The sequence below is a fragment of the Aspergillus brasiliensis genome, assembly GCF_001889945.1.
Source record: "Aspergillus brasiliensis CBS 101740 unplaced genomic scaffold ASPBRscaffold_1, whole genome shotgun sequence".
NCBI lineage: Eukaryota > Fungi > Ascomycota > Eurotiomycetes > Eurotiales > Aspergillaceae > Aspergillus > Aspergillus brasiliensis.
The window spans coordinates 1527944-1542362 of NW_027137442.1; the positions used below are offsets into that span (position 1 = coordinate 1527944).

The 14419-nt window shown below is 52.1% G+C and overlaps 5 protein-coding genes across 5 annotated transcripts; 4 read left to right on the plus strand and 1 right to left on the minus strand.

Moving 5' to 3' along the window:
* The first annotated feature begins 112 nt into the window (after positions 1-112).
* Positions 113-1137, plus strand: ASPBRDRAFT_36536 (Apc13 domain protein). Its single transcript, XM_067623520.1, has 2 exons — positions 113-262; positions 368-1137. Exons 1-2 carry the CDS (start codon positions 260-262, stop codon positions 887-889), a joined length of 525 nt encoding a protein of 174 aa, XP_067484564.1. The 5' UTR covers positions 113-259; the 3' UTR covers positions 890-1137.
* On the minus strand, positions 1072-3174 carry ASPBRDRAFT_114548 (DNA-directed DNA polymerase alpha subunit POL12; the record flags this gene model as incomplete). Its single annotated transcript, XM_067616828.1, has 4 exons — positions 1072-1245; positions 1306-2599; positions 2645-2803; positions 2849-3174. 4 exons carry the CDS (start codon positions 3172-3174, stop codon positions 1072-1074), a joined length of 1953 nt encoding a protein of 650 aa, XP_067484565.1.
* Positions 3175-3372: 198 nt separating this feature from the next.
* ASPBRDRAFT_36538 (CRAL/TRIO domain protein) lies at positions 3373-5055 on the plus strand. Its single transcript, XM_067623521.1, has 2 exons — positions 3373-4422; positions 4471-5055. Exons 1-2 carry the CDS (start codon positions 3588-3590, stop codon positions 4800-4802), a joined length of 1167 nt encoding a protein of 388 aa, XP_067484566.1. The 5' UTR covers positions 3373-3587; the 3' UTR covers positions 4803-5055.
* A 434-nt stretch (positions 5056-5489) lies between these two features.
* snf4 (AMP-activated serine/threonine-protein kinase regulatory subunit SNF4) lies at positions 5490-7946 on the plus strand. Its single transcript, XM_067623522.1, has 6 exons — positions 5490-6146; positions 6445-6568; positions 6654-6803; positions 6859-7215; positions 7276-7385; positions 7440-7946. The coding sequence occupies exons 1-6, from the start codon at positions 5727-5729 to the stop codon at positions 7623-7625; spliced, it is 1347 nt and encodes a 448-aa protein (XP_067484567.1). The 5' UTR covers positions 5490-5726; the 3' UTR covers positions 7626-7946.
* A 354-nt stretch (positions 7947-8300) lies between these two features.
* ASPBRDRAFT_190636 (uncharacterized protein) lies at positions 8301-10512 on the plus strand (the record flags this gene model as incomplete). Its single annotated transcript, XM_067620266.1, has 3 exons — positions 8301-9255; positions 9316-9651; positions 9725-10512. 3 exons carry the CDS (start codon positions 8301-8303, stop codon positions 10510-10512), a joined length of 2079 nt encoding a protein of 692 aa, XP_067484568.1.
* Positions 10513-14419: the final 3907 nt, after the last annotated feature.

Genomic DNA, 14419 nt, shown 5'->3' on the forward strand with positions numbered 1-14419 from the left:
CTTGACTGTAGCTGGATGTAACTGAACGTAGTTGGATGTAGTCGGGATGAAAGCGGTGATACTACTCCATTCCGTACCTTATCGCGACCTCAACACCACCACTACTTTTCTCCTCACAAACACAACCACAACAGACACCAACAACACATCACATCCAATTCAACCCACAATAACCATACCCAACCATACACTAAGCACATCAACCACACACTAATTCACCTCCAACTCCATATCCAACTTCGACCAATCCTTCTCCAAAATGGTACCTCCCCCTCCCTCCATCCCCTCACTACCACCACCACTTCTCCCCCTCAATCCCCATCTCACCACCACAACAATAAACACTAACATGAAATTCCATAAACAGAGCAAAGACTCCACCCCCACGCAAATACACATGCACCACCCCCGCCTAGCAGACTACTTCGAAGACTTCACGCGACCACATCACACCAGCACCTCCACCAGCAACCCCTACTCAACATCCAATCCCTACACAGCCAACAGCCAAACAATCGCAGCAGCAGCAGCTACAGCAGCAGCAACATCATCCACTTCCCCAACCCTCACCCCATCCTTCCTCCCCATCGAAGACATCTACGTCCCGCCACAATATCAGCCTCCCAACCCCGAGGACGAAGATGATGTAGTTCCGGACCAGCATGCTGCGTTTGGGATTGCGAGAGCCATGGCGCTTCAGGGGAGGGGGTTTGGTGGTGCTGGTGGTGCTGGTGCTGGTGGTAGGGGGGAGGGTGTTTGGAGGGATTTGGGGTTGGAGGGGTTGGTTACTGGGAGTGGTGGTGGGAGTGGTAGTGGAGGGGACAAGGTCAGAGTTAGAGGGGAGGGGAGGTTGATGGGTGGGAGGAGGAGGGTGGTTTGTTTGAGGTGATTCTTCTATGTCTTTCTCGTTATCTTGTCTTTAGGGATGGGTTGTTGTGTGTGTGTTTGAGAGGTATGATGGGATGGGGATGGTGTTATGGTTATTGTTATGGCTATGATATGCTATTATACCCCTGTTTTTATGCTAGGAATCCTTTCATGGAATCATCATTATCATGTATACTACTACCGCTATATCCGTATTATGTCTACCCGGGCCCGTTCATACAATTTATGGCTGACCTGCTTCTGCTCCCTCTCCTCTTCTTCTATCCGCCGCGGCTGGATCGCCATCTGTGCGTATGTGCCTGCGCCGCGGCGCTTTGAAAGCGTTCCGGGATTGATCACCGTTACGCTGTCCACTACCTATTCACTTTGTCAGCATAGATGTATCAATGTGGGTATATCTGGGGGATTGGAGGGCACCTTAACAAACGGCGGCAGCATGCTCGGCGTTATCAACACGTCCGGCCGCACATTCCACCACTCGCCCAGCTTCGAATAGCTCACATCTACCATCCCCCCCGTTGCTAGCCCGGTCCCCGCTCGTGGCAGCATGTCTCTACTCGATGTCGGGAACATCGGCTGGAAGTGTCGCTGCTCGATCATGTACTTTGGCAGTCTTGTCAACAGATTTCCCTCCGTCGGCTTCCCGTGCAGTACCTCCTCGCGCCGCAGCTCGTACAGCACATCGTGCGAGCACATTCCAATCACCGTCTCGTTCAGTGACAGCGTCACCGGGTTCGACACCATGCGCACCTGCTTTGGCAGTCCCAGCTCCTTCTTGGGGAGCTGCTCCTGCGGCCATGAGACGTGTTTGCTCACGGCATCGCGCACTGACGGGACCAGCACGATCGTGATGCTGGGGACAGCCGCTACGAGCCGCTGCAGCGGCGTTGAGATGCAGTGCCGGAATACCGTCGTCAGCGTCACCGTATCCGGGTCCACGCCGTTGATCTCGGGCAGATCGAAATCCCCCGAGGCCAGCAGGGGATGCTCGATGTCCAGGAACGGCCCCAGCAGGACGAGGCCATCCGCGTAGGTGTCTGCTGCCTTGCGGCAGATTTCATTCAGTGGCTCGTACTCGAGGTTGTCATCTGCCGTGTACGGGCCGGCAGCGATAAGGACGTTCAATGGTGCTGGACCAGCGTCTTCGAGTCTCTGGTTGATGGTTTCGAGGTTGACGACTGACGATGCGGCCGGTGGGAGAAGGGGTGTGGGGAGGACCTCTTTGACGGAAAAGTAGTTGCCGGACGCATTGATGCCGCGCAGCGCCACAATCTGGCCCGGGAAGAAGTTGGCTGAGGGCACGGATTCGAGTTTTAATGGAACCCGGATGCCTGCTCCTGTCCGTCTTGATGTCTCGAGCACGAGCGATGCTGTGTTGAGCTTTCCTTCCATACTGTCGGATGCGATGCGGCCGACGGCCACGATCTCGCTGGTGCTCTGTGTGGCAGCGCTGCCGAATGTGATCTCGTCGCTGCCGTACTGTTTCTCATACAAGGCCATGAATTCGTCGATGCGGTCGTCCAGGATTTCGGAGGCCTCGGCCAGTCGCATGGCCATGGGCTTGTATCCGAACTTCTTGAGGTCTGTGTTTGCAGTTGGTCGTATACGGGCTTCGGAGTATGGCGCGATAGGGGCCTCTGCTTGTGGGAGATGTGAGTTGATGGTTTCGATGGTTTCGCCTGCATTTTGGCGCTGGGAGAACGGAATGGATCTGTTTTGTCAGTTGCAATTCTTATACTGGTGAGTCTCGACGTACTGTAGCCCATCACCGTTCGTCTGTTTCACATTGGCACTCATCGGAGATCCATTGTGATCAGTCCTCCCAATCTTCGAGATCGATGGCGAAGCAAAGTCGGATTTCCTCTTGGCTGAGCCGGCATTCCGACCAGAAGCGCCTGGAGTTAATCCGTCCAGCCTGAGTCATTAGCTTCGTCCATTGATTCATTGATACTCCACGTACATGCCAAAAACATCCGACGTAGCAGCGCGCGGGGTTGCCGGCACTGCTGCTTTCCTCTCCGTCGTCTGCCGGCCTGCTTTGCCGCGGGCTTCTCGCTCCAACGTATCCTGTACGTCTTTCTTGAAAAGCCGCACAGTACCAAGGTCCATCTTCAGCTCATCCGGGCCCATCTTCAAACAGTAAGACTCCCATTTGTAGAAGAGCTCCTGCGCAGAGATAGAGTGGATGCGCAGGATTGACTGCAACTCCGTGAGGACATCCTTGGAAAGTCCATCTGGAGCCGCGGCAGCGAAGAGCTCATTGAGCTCTGCGACAGAGTCCTCCATGTTGACCGAACTCTGGCCTATTGATGAATGTGGATAGTAAACCGATATGGCTCTGCTATCGGAACTGCAATGGACGCGCGACGCGTGAGACGCGCAAATTGGTTGTGGTGACCGCCTGCCTGAATGAGACCGCAGCACGACCCGCGGAACCACGTATTATTTTGACTGCAATTGATTAATCCATCGGAGCATTGCAGCTGACGATCGGTGGGCCTGCCGATCAACACTCCGCCCTGCTCAATCTTACGGCCTGAAAAAGGACACCCGGGAAGAAGCTTGCCGTTCTCCCCCTTTATTATATCGCTGATGTCTGATTGTTTATAAAGTTGTTGCTTCTCAGACACGGCATACACTTACACATATACATAACATATCTACACACATTTACACTAGAACACGCACGCTGCTTCATCATGAGCGCTCCCTCAGATCCTCCGGCCGCTGCACCTGCCGACAATACTCCTGCTGTCGACGCCTCACAGACCACCCCTTCTGACCCGTCACCTTCAGATCCTGCTGAGATCGCAGCTACCCCTGAGACTACCACTAAGCCCACAGAATCCACAGAGCAAGCCAAGAAAGACGACGAGTTTGAGTCTCAACTGCCATTGTCCGCCGCCGACGGTCTCATCCAGAAGCCTTTTCCCCGCCCCCTTGAATCGGCCAAGCCAACACCCCCGGCACAGCTCACCCCAGACCAGCAAGCAAAATACAAGGAAGTTCTGAAGGCTGTGTCGGAATGGACCACTGTACCGACAACATCCGCTAAGAACTCTCCCACCGCCCCCATCACCGATGATGAGCGCATGTTCTTGACGCGCGAGTGTCTGTTGCGGTACTTGCGCGCAACCAAATGGAACGTCTCCGAGGCAATTGCGCGCCTGCAGCGCACTCTCACTTGGCGCCGCGAGTACGGCATCGAAAAGCTCACCGCCGACTACATTTCCGTTGAGAATGAGACAGGCAAGCAGGTCATTCTGGGATATGACATCCACGGGCGCCCGTGCCTGTATCTCCTGCCATCCAACCAGAACACGGAAACGAGCGACCGTCAGATCCAGCACTTGGTCTTCATGCTTGAGCGCGTCATCGACCTCATGGGTCCGGATCAGGAGACCCTGGCACTGATCGTCAACTACAAGGAGACGAAGTCGGGTCAGAATGCGAGTATCGGTCAGGCCAAGCAGACCCTCAACTTTCTGCAGAACCACTATCCGGAAAGAATGGGTCGCGCCCTGGTCATTAACAGTGAGTTGGCCCTATTTTATGCAAGAGATATCCTCTAACCACATCCAGTGCCGTTCATGATCCTCGGTTTCTTCAAGATCATCACTCCGTTCATCGACCCATTGACCCGCCAAAAACTCAAGTTCAACGAGGACCTGGGTCAGCATGTGCCCCCAGGCCAGTTGATGAAGTCCATGGGCGGTGAGGTCGAGTTCCGGTATGACCACTCGATCTACTGGCCGACACTCAACAAGCTTGCCGACCAGCGCAGGGCAGCATACAAGGAGCGATGGATCCAGGGTGGGAAACGTATTGGTGAGTTTGAGAATTATCTGAAGACGGGAACCAGCCCGAGTCTTTCTCAAACAGAGGGAGCGAATGGCGAGCAGCCTACGGCATAAAACTTCTCACACTTGTGCGACTTCCGGGTAAAACTGTCTTTCATTGGTTCTTCGAGCGTCGGCGATTGCATGGCTGTGGCATAAAACATAGATACGCCTTTATAATTCTTTGGCATCATTCTCTTTCGAGCTCTCGGTTAGTCTCGTGGTTTAATTAGACACATGGTCCAAACACGCTCAAAAACCTTTGCATCCTTTTCATTATCTGGTTGGTTAGATCTAAAAGGGTCAAGTCGGTGTAGGTAGAGACCGGAGCTAGTCCAAGCGAAGTGAAGCTTTCTCCGCAGTGGCCTGTCACGTGTGGGGATGGCGGGGCATTGTATGCCTCAGGCAATTATGTCACAACCTCCCACCACTGCAAGTGAAGCTGCAGCAATACAGATGACTACGAATGCTGGACAAGGATCGCTGCGGCATATAGTAAATAAAACTAGAGCATGACATATTGCACATATTTCGACCTGTCAGAGTGTTAGACTGGACATTAGACACCTCTCTATGCCGTCTTCGGATGCCCCTCGTTCCTAATGCAATCTCTAAGCTGCAATCTCCGGGCGAGCTGGGGTCCTAATTAACTAAGATAGTAGGCAGATTAATTAATCAAGAGATGTGATGCATCATCCCAGACACCCTGCGCATGATTCGTCGCATCATGTCTTCTCAGATGATCCTAGACATCCTCTTTTCCTTGCCATCCCATACTGATCCTCTTCCTCCCCGCCTGTCCATCATATCACCAGGAACAGTTATCCCAGCGGCACCGGCGGGATATAACCCCTGTTCACTGCATCAATCCTCGAGCTGCTATTGATCCTACCGGCCTGGAAGATCCTGTCCACCCACAGTTAACCCCTCCTCTCCTCCATTCTGAATGTCTGGATGTGTTTTGCGGTCCCACGACGGTAGCGGCACTGGGCAATCAAGATGGAGGAAGCTCCCCAGCGGGTGGCCGTAGTCCCCACGGGCAGAATGAGCAACACTTCCGGGCGGCCGCTTTCAATCACCGACGACACCTCCACCACCACAACTACTACCACTACCAATACTACGACCACCACAACCACCTCCACCATCACTGCGCTGACTAGCACGGCTACTGCTGCTGCTGCTGCTGCTGCTGCCTCTCCTCGGTCCACTCCAATTCAGCCTTACCCTCGCCCGCCCTCCTCCACCGGTTCCTATCCCTCGCCCATCCCCTCTCCTGTTCCGGACTGTCGTCCTGTCCGCGGTCACGAGGGAGGTTTCGTGTATCCCGCCTTCTTTCTCCGGCCGCGAGGTCTATCACACCCAATGGGCCCCCCTCAGCCCGAAAGGGCGATCGATCGGGAAGAGCGTCAGGCCCTAGTGAGTTGCTTTGCTTTTCCTTTCCTTTTCTCTGCTCGTTGCTTGCTTTTTCGTCCCCCGAAATCCTCCTGTTTGCCCCGCTGATGTCCAACGCGCCCTACCCCTCCTTGGTCCACACTGCACTTCGTGCATAAGCCATGTTATATCACTTTGTTTGCCATGGGCCCGGGTCTGCCATGCTTGCGCTCAATGCGATTGTGCCGTGACCTTGGCTGGCGTTTGTTTGCTCGTAATTGTTTCACAAGGTGGATTAAACGGATTGAACTAATAAGATTCTGGTCTACCTTAATCGCTGTAGCGTGCCATTCGCAACTTCCTCAAAGTCCGTACCAGCTATGATGTCCTTCCACTCAGTTTCCGGCTTATCATGTTCGATACATCGCTGTCCGTCAAGGAGAGTTTGAATATCCTCATACAGAACGGCATGTGTTCCTTCCTACCCATTTCCGCGGGTCCGCGGGCTATGCGCGAGTGCGGTCTCACTGACTGGACGGATACACAATACAGGTATCGTTTCGGCGCCGTTATGGGATTCCACATCTTCGACCTTTGCCGGTCTTCTCACCACATCCGACTACATCAATGTTATCCAGTACTACTACCAGAACCCCGAGGCTTTGAACCAGATCGATCAATTCCGCCTGGATAGTCTACGAGGTGCGTCTTGCGCTTCATTGCAGAAGAGCCTACACACGCTGACATTCCATTTCAGAGGTCGAAAAGGCGCTGCATGTGGCGCCTCCCGAAACGATATCCATTGACCCAGAGCGGCCGCTCTACGAGGCTTGTCGGCGCATGCTCGAGTCTCGCGCCAGGAGGATTCCTTTGGTTACTTTTGACAGTCAGACCGATCGAGCCCTTGTTCTGAGTGTTCTCACCCAATATCGCATCCTGAAGTTTGTCGCTGTCAACGTCAATGACACGCAGAAGTTACGGAAACCCCTTGGTGAGATCTTGCTGGGCTCGTACCACAACATAGCAGTTGCATCCATGGATACACCTGTCATCGACGTGATTCACATCCTCGTCTCACGGAGCATATCAAGTGTTCCCATTATCAACACTGAAGGTGAGTGACACTACGTTGGAGCGCGCATATATCAGTACTGACTTTGCAATCCGTCTGCAGGTGTTGTGTACAACGTCTTTGAGGCGGTCGACGTGATAACGCTGATCAAAGGAGGTGTATATGATGATCTGACTCTAACCGTGGGTGAGGCGTTGAAGAAGCGATCTCCGGTATGTTGTTTCTATTATATACGATGTTCCTGGACACTTGGCTCACTGCTCCAGGACTTCCCCGGTATCTATACATGCTCCCTGAACGATGGTCTGGATACCATTTTCGACACAATCCGCAAATCCCGCGTACACCGCCTGGTTGTGGTGGACGACAACTTCCGGCTAAAGGGTGTCCTGACATTGAGTGATATTCTCCAGTACATCCTCCTGGAGGGTGAAAATGACGAGTCATCATGATCAATGTATTTTGCGCTTCTCGCGCTGCTACGCATACTTACAACTTGCATGGAAAAGGCGTTCTCGCGTGTTAGTGTCGGTTCCGATGCCTCCTTGGTTTGGCAACGGTAGCCCACTGCACGATATTGACTTCTCAGACGGTTCTACCCTCTTATATTTGCTTCTTGGTATTTGAGCACTTGGGCTTTTGTCCGTCTTGTTTGAAATGCAAAAGTAGACGGTACTTTATGGCGCAACAGGTCTATATCCCGGTTACAAAGGCACTCGTGTACACAATACATTTAGACATTGTCATATAGCTTCAGCTGTAGAAGAGCGGGCAGCTTGCCGTGAAGAGTCAGTCGTTACTTGTGAGCATTGGCTATTGCAGATGTAATAGCAGGCAAATCCATGAGGCTTCTGCCGTTGAGAGGCAGTCCTCATCTTGAATCTTTAGCGTTGAATATTCCCTGTTCATGCTACGTGATTTACATTCACATATATAGACGTGCATTGCGGTTGGTCCGCATTGTCGATGAGTCTGCCCGGTGAATGAAGCCTTCCTCATCGGGCCTTACTGTTGCCGGACAAGAGAGGAAAGAGCGATCCTCACACCACACCGAGTGCTTGGCTCTAAACAATCATTGCATCTTCTGATCTACCATACATAACCATCTACACAACCTCTACTTCAGGATGGATATCTTTGAGAGTGCCAGCGACAGCTTGAAACAATCCATGGACCAGAGACTATCACTTTCCGCGCCCTTTTCGTCGGTGAACGCTGGGCTAGCTGCGTCTCTCGGGGCGAGGGACATGGCAATCCAGCACAAGAGCAGGAGGAATACAGTCCTTTTGCCGAAGGATGTGGCAGCTCCCAAGAGGCCGGTCCTAGATTCATATTCAGCAGAGAAAGGTTCCAGACTGACTGGCTTCAAAACGCTCTTCCGCTCGCGCAAGTCGCAACACTTTCGACTCACGTCAGGGTCGTCTGGTTGCTCTGGCCAGCCTACTATTGTGGTGGAAGAGGGCTGTGATGAGGACTGTTCAACGCCTACTGACCATCAAGAGAACCAGCAGCAGTCCGTAGGGCTTCAGATCACTCCGTCCAGCGACCTTCTGAATGGAGATGCCGATAGAAAGGTCAGTGACAAGACGGTGTACTCGCTCAGTTCGGATCTCACTAGCGTGACTGTCTGCCATGATCCGTCGAAGCGGAAGTCAATGCCCATTGCCCTGGTTGATCAGGACTGTCTGTATCATGATCCCTGCAGTGATATTCAAGAGGCATCTCATTCTACACCCCAGTCCAGTGTCAATTACGACGATCTCAAGGCAGCCACTACGTCCTCTACCAGACAGCATAGTTCGGAGTGCAGTGGTGCGAGTGTCTTGTCGGCATACCCCATTCGGACTACAGAGAAGCCAGAGAACCCCTTTGCGCAGACCCGCTCCTACAGATCTCGGCGCTCATCAAGGCAGAGTTCGGATTTTGCCGCCTCGCTTGACGACAGTTACGCATTGGCGCAGGGAGATCGCCACGCGGCTATTATAGCGTACAATGAGCTGGCCAGTAGAATGCGTCTTGAGCCGCTGGAGGTCGACGAGACCCTCGGTGCCCACGGGCATGCTGAATGGGGTCAGATGTCAGGTCGGTGTGCTCCCGAGCAAAGATCGACGAGTAATATGCTACTGACTGACGACATCGTAGCTGAAAGATCTCCTGATAGTCGCCAATCCCATCCAGCCGCCGGAGATGATCATCCCAGACGTCGGGACAAGTTCTACGGACGCCTACGGACCATGCGGTCGACGCTCCAGCTTGGATCCTCCGACGCACCCCGCAAACGAACCTTGCGTCGGATCAGGACGTTCGCCAGCATTTCGCGCCGATCCTCTGATATGACTTCATTGAAGGGCAAACCCCTGAAAGACCTGGCTCGGCTGGGCGGGTACAATCTGCTCACACTCCCGGCCGACTTTGCTCCTACAAAATTGAGGCTACCCGTATGCTTTGTGGCGATTATCACCTATCTAGGATGTTTTGGTAGGAACCCACCAGGCTCCACTAGGAGACTCTTTCCGTCGCAAGCTATTGGTTTATTGACGTCATTTCATAGCGCCTACCGTCCGAAACGTCTTTGTCGACGGCGGGGATCCGAAACTAGCGGCGCGGACGTACGATTACTACGCCACTCAGGTGCATTCGGCGGAAAAGCAGCACGACAAGATTCAGATGACGGTTGCGAGTGGCACGATGCCGGCGAATGTGGTCGACCCTCTGAACCGGGATGGGGATAGTGGCGACGCGATTCGAGTGTTAAGCGTGGCGTGGGCGTTCAAGGCGCTATTGTCCGGGCTTCCTGGTGGGATTCTAGGGTCGGGCCGGCTCTATCGAGTGCTGGTCCAGATATGCCATGGCCACCTGACGAGCGAGCCAATGGAGCGGCGGAGGAGCTGCCTCGGGGGGCTTTCGCCCCGGGGTTACGTCAAGGTCAAGGCCATCAGTCTGGCGATTCTAGCCCTCAGCAACTCGATGCAGCTGAACCTTATCTGTGGTGTCTTTGGACTCAGTGCGCTCTTGCTGCATGAGACGCAGCGACTGATTGAGCTGGAACGCCAGGGATATCGGGGCAGCGTCTGCCGGGCCAGTATTGGGTCGGGGCTGCTGAACCTAGACCGACTAAGTGGAGTTCTGGCGCCACTGCTGACGGAACGCGAGGGGGAGGAGAATCAAGAAGATACGTTCCGGGCCATTGAGCGCGAGATTGAAAGCCAGCGGGTGGCAGCGATGCTCATTGCCAGTTGGCGGGGGGTGAGTCGACAACTGCGGATCTGGGAGCATCGAGGGGCCATTGCGCATCACCATGGATTTTCGCGAACCTTCAGCGGGTCGGTGGGGGAGTGATGATCCAGCATGGTAGTAGTGTCTTTGTGTAAGCGAGTGTGTACTTTGTGTAGAGTTTGAAGATAGAATGATTAGCAAGGCAGAGAGCAGGAGGCAGGAGGCAAGAGGCAGAGGGGAGAGGGGAGAGGGGAGAGGGGGGAAATCAGGAAAGAAGGTGGATGATAGTTAGTACGACGGGGGGGAGGGGGGAAGAGGGCACAGGCCCAGCGGAGCCGAGGGAGCATCCGGTTCTGGGAGCAGAGCAAGTGGAGAGAGAGAGAGAGAGCGGAGCCCTGTCCAAAAGCAGGAATGAGACCGCATTACTGGGCCCCGACGGAAGGTTTCGAAGCAATCATCCTGCAGCACCCGCGACCGTTTTGACGGGGGGCGGCCGGGAACCTGACAGCATCCCTGTTGGAGGTGCATACGCCTCTTCCGCATAGGGAGGTTGATTGGCGGGTCCCGGCGAGTGTCGTGGCAGGACGAGAACAAGACCTTTTACCGAATACATCAGTAGCACAAGCACAGAGGGGAATAAGAGTATATTCATGTACTTTGTATGGAGTAACTAGAGGATGAAGGTATATCTCCGACCCCAGGGCAAATCAGGATATCAGCAGTAGCAGTAGGTAGCAACAGCATAGCAACAAATAGAACCCAACAGAACACCCAGATCCCCTGACCCTGACCCTGACCCTGATCCAGAACCTTGAAACAGGCAAATAGACAAATAAAACAACTACTATCTAGGCCACGCAGGCATCGTTAATCCAGCCTCGCCTAGCCCACAAAAGTATCCTAATCTATCTAATTAATTTCCTTGGAAGATGATGAAAGCGGGTCTCCAAGCCGGAACTACTATCTACTGCGAAGACCACAATGGGATAAAATGAATTGAATTAAATCGATTTTTGAATTGAATCGGTTCGATTTGAATTAGAATAAGGAAGGGAGCAATCCAACCGGTGGTTGAATCCGGTCCCGGGGGGACGGACGGAAAGAGAGAATAGAAGAACAAATGTAAATATGATAGGATGGGGATGGGGATGGGGATGGGATGGGATGAGATGAGATGAGATGAGATGATAGACATTGATCCTTTGAGGAGAGTAAAATAGATTAATTATTGACTATCCTTGTAATGCTGTGTAGGGACTCCTAGGAAGATAGTGGGATCATGACAGGTGGTTGGTGGTTGGTGATGTGGAATGAGGTGGAGAGATATACTAGTAGTGGTCAATTAGTGTAGAAGCTCTGTCGATCGGTGGATCGTGGTTCGTTGGAGGAAAAAGCCGGGCCGTGGGGAATATCATTACATACTATACTACTGTAAGTACTAACTAAGTACTAAAGTAGATAGACTGGAAGTACTAATCTACTTGACACTAGGTTATCTTTGTTCACCATAGTTAGTTAGTAGCTATGTATCTCGGTTAGAGTGCTATGCATATATGCATCTCTCTCCATCAGGGAACATATCAGGATAATCCAGATGTTGGTTACGCGTTCATAGTACTCATTCGACGGAGTAGTCTGTCCTGGAAATGATTTTCATTAATGTATTTTGCTTTTTGTCTCTTCCAGTAGAAACAACCTTGGCTGTCTCGTGGACAGTTTGATTTCAATCACTTGATTGATTAGTGGATAATCTTCATGGTTGACGGCCGTTGGTATGAGTTGTCTGGGTAAAAACCAGTTCTTATCTGACCCTGGGATGGGGGGAAGGTAATTATTATTCTTTTTATTGATGGAAGGATAATTTATCTGATGAAATTTGATGAAAGGAGTAAAATATAGACCTGAATCAGGTCAGTCGAACCCAGCTGATTGACAGCTGGCAAGGAAGTACTCCTCCTGTTCAGTGCTTAAACGATGTTAGTAGCTACTGTGGATCTCCTTTCTGACCCCTTCCACTAGCATGGAAATATCATATTAATGCTATTATATATTTCTTCTTCTACTACTAGTATCTGGAATGTGTGACATACACTCCAATCAAGGAACCGGATGAGAAACCGGGAAATCGAGACCACTTCCATCTATCTAACTAAATAAATATTCAATCCTACCCAACAAACAGAGTTCTGGTGACAAAAAGTCAGTGGGCTGTTTGGCCCGCCCGTCGGGAACTTCAAACCGCCAATCAGCGTCGACAGCAGCAGGACTTGGCTTTCCCTGAAACCGGACATCCACCTCGTTTTTTTTCTTTTCTTTTGCATTCTAGTGCTTCCTTGTTCATGAGTGAGGGATTATAATCCAGTCCAGCAAAGTGACTTGATACTAATTTGTGAGAATCACATTTTATTGTTACTCTCTTCCTCTTTTGATTATTCCCCCCTGACTTTGCAGCTGGATTGGAAATGGGAAACCATTTGCTGGTGGAACCGGACGGGGAAGACGGAAACCCGTATCTTTCTTTTTTAAGGTCCAGGGTAGGAGTGGATTTTCTTGGTCCCAGCTTCTCCCATGATGGATGACGTTTGGGGATGGATGATGATATCAGAACTGGGACCTCTTAGTTAGACAAGGTTCTCGGCCTCGGAGAACTGTCGGCACAGAGGATGTGGTTGTTTTATCTCGGTTTGATCTCGACTCAGTAGATACTTGGGATGGTCATCTTCTGTTCTGTTGAACATATCTGGGGTAACAAGGGCACTAAGGTAGCTGCCACTAGTTCCCTTTGTAGAAGATGAACTAGCAGTTGTAGCTCCCTTGAGCTCTAGAATGAACCAGACTCGACACCGTACTAGCATGAATCCCACTAATCTGTTGGTAGATGCAAAGTACATTTGCAACTCCAGTGGAATCACCACCCACTACTCCATAGTTAGTACTTTCTCCCTCACCCACCCTCTTCAGCTAACATGGCATCTGTCATGCCAACCAACTGCGTAATCGTGCAGCGGGCTAGGGGATCTTGTCCTGCCCCTGATCGTCGCATCCCTACTTTGTCTATTTCTCTTTCTCTCTCTCTCGTGGAGTCTCCAGATCATCCTTCAGGTTCTCCTCCCATGATGTCAACCTTGCCGGTTCTGGCCAGGTCTCGTCCACTGGATGCCTTTTCTTGGCTTCCCGACGCCGGAACTGCGACTGACCCAATCATCAAGGATAGTATCCAGTAGTAATAGTAATAGTAGTAATATTTCTACAAAGCTGCATCGGGGAGTTGAAGCTTCATCCATCATCTATCTCTCCTCTCGGCTTTTCTCACTGGACTCCTGTTCCACTACTAGTATTCCTCTCCTGTATGTGTGTTGGTTTCTCCTACCACATCAGTCTCTAAAAGGTACAACACCACACCACGTCCTTCTGGTATCCTCCCCGGCCAAAGCATCCTCCCAGCAACAACACACAACATCCATTCCCTGCCACTTGCGCAACCACTTCTCGGATTCCTGTTGGCAAGTAGTAGTACTGCACTTCTCTCTTCCATCCAATCCTCATCTGCCTCCCTCCCAACGTGTCTTCCTCGTTTCATCTGTATTCTTGTCTCCCAACCTCCCCCGGCCTGTCCTCCCCTCGTATCACTTCCCACATTGACTTCGATCCGGATTTCCCCTCCTTCTCTTTCATTCCGTGGTACTCTCTTGCTCTCCCTCCCTCTCTCCTTTCCTTTCGCTCTCTTTCCTTTTCCCTCGCAGTCTTCCTCTCCTATCGCTTTCTTTCCTTCCCGTCTGCTCTATCTCTTTTGACTCTTGCCGACACTTCCGTTCCGTGGACCTCGCCGTTACATTTCCACCTTGACCCCTCCTCATACCCTTGACTCTTGATCTCTGATTCTGGATCTCCTGCAGATTGCCTGACAAGCTCTCCACCAGCTCCAGCTCCACTCTGGCCAGCCTCGCCCGGTTCCCTGATTTTTCTGGTCCCAGTTCCGCTGCTGGCCCCAGAAAGGACCCCTACGGCCGGCCCCCCCGTTCTGGACACA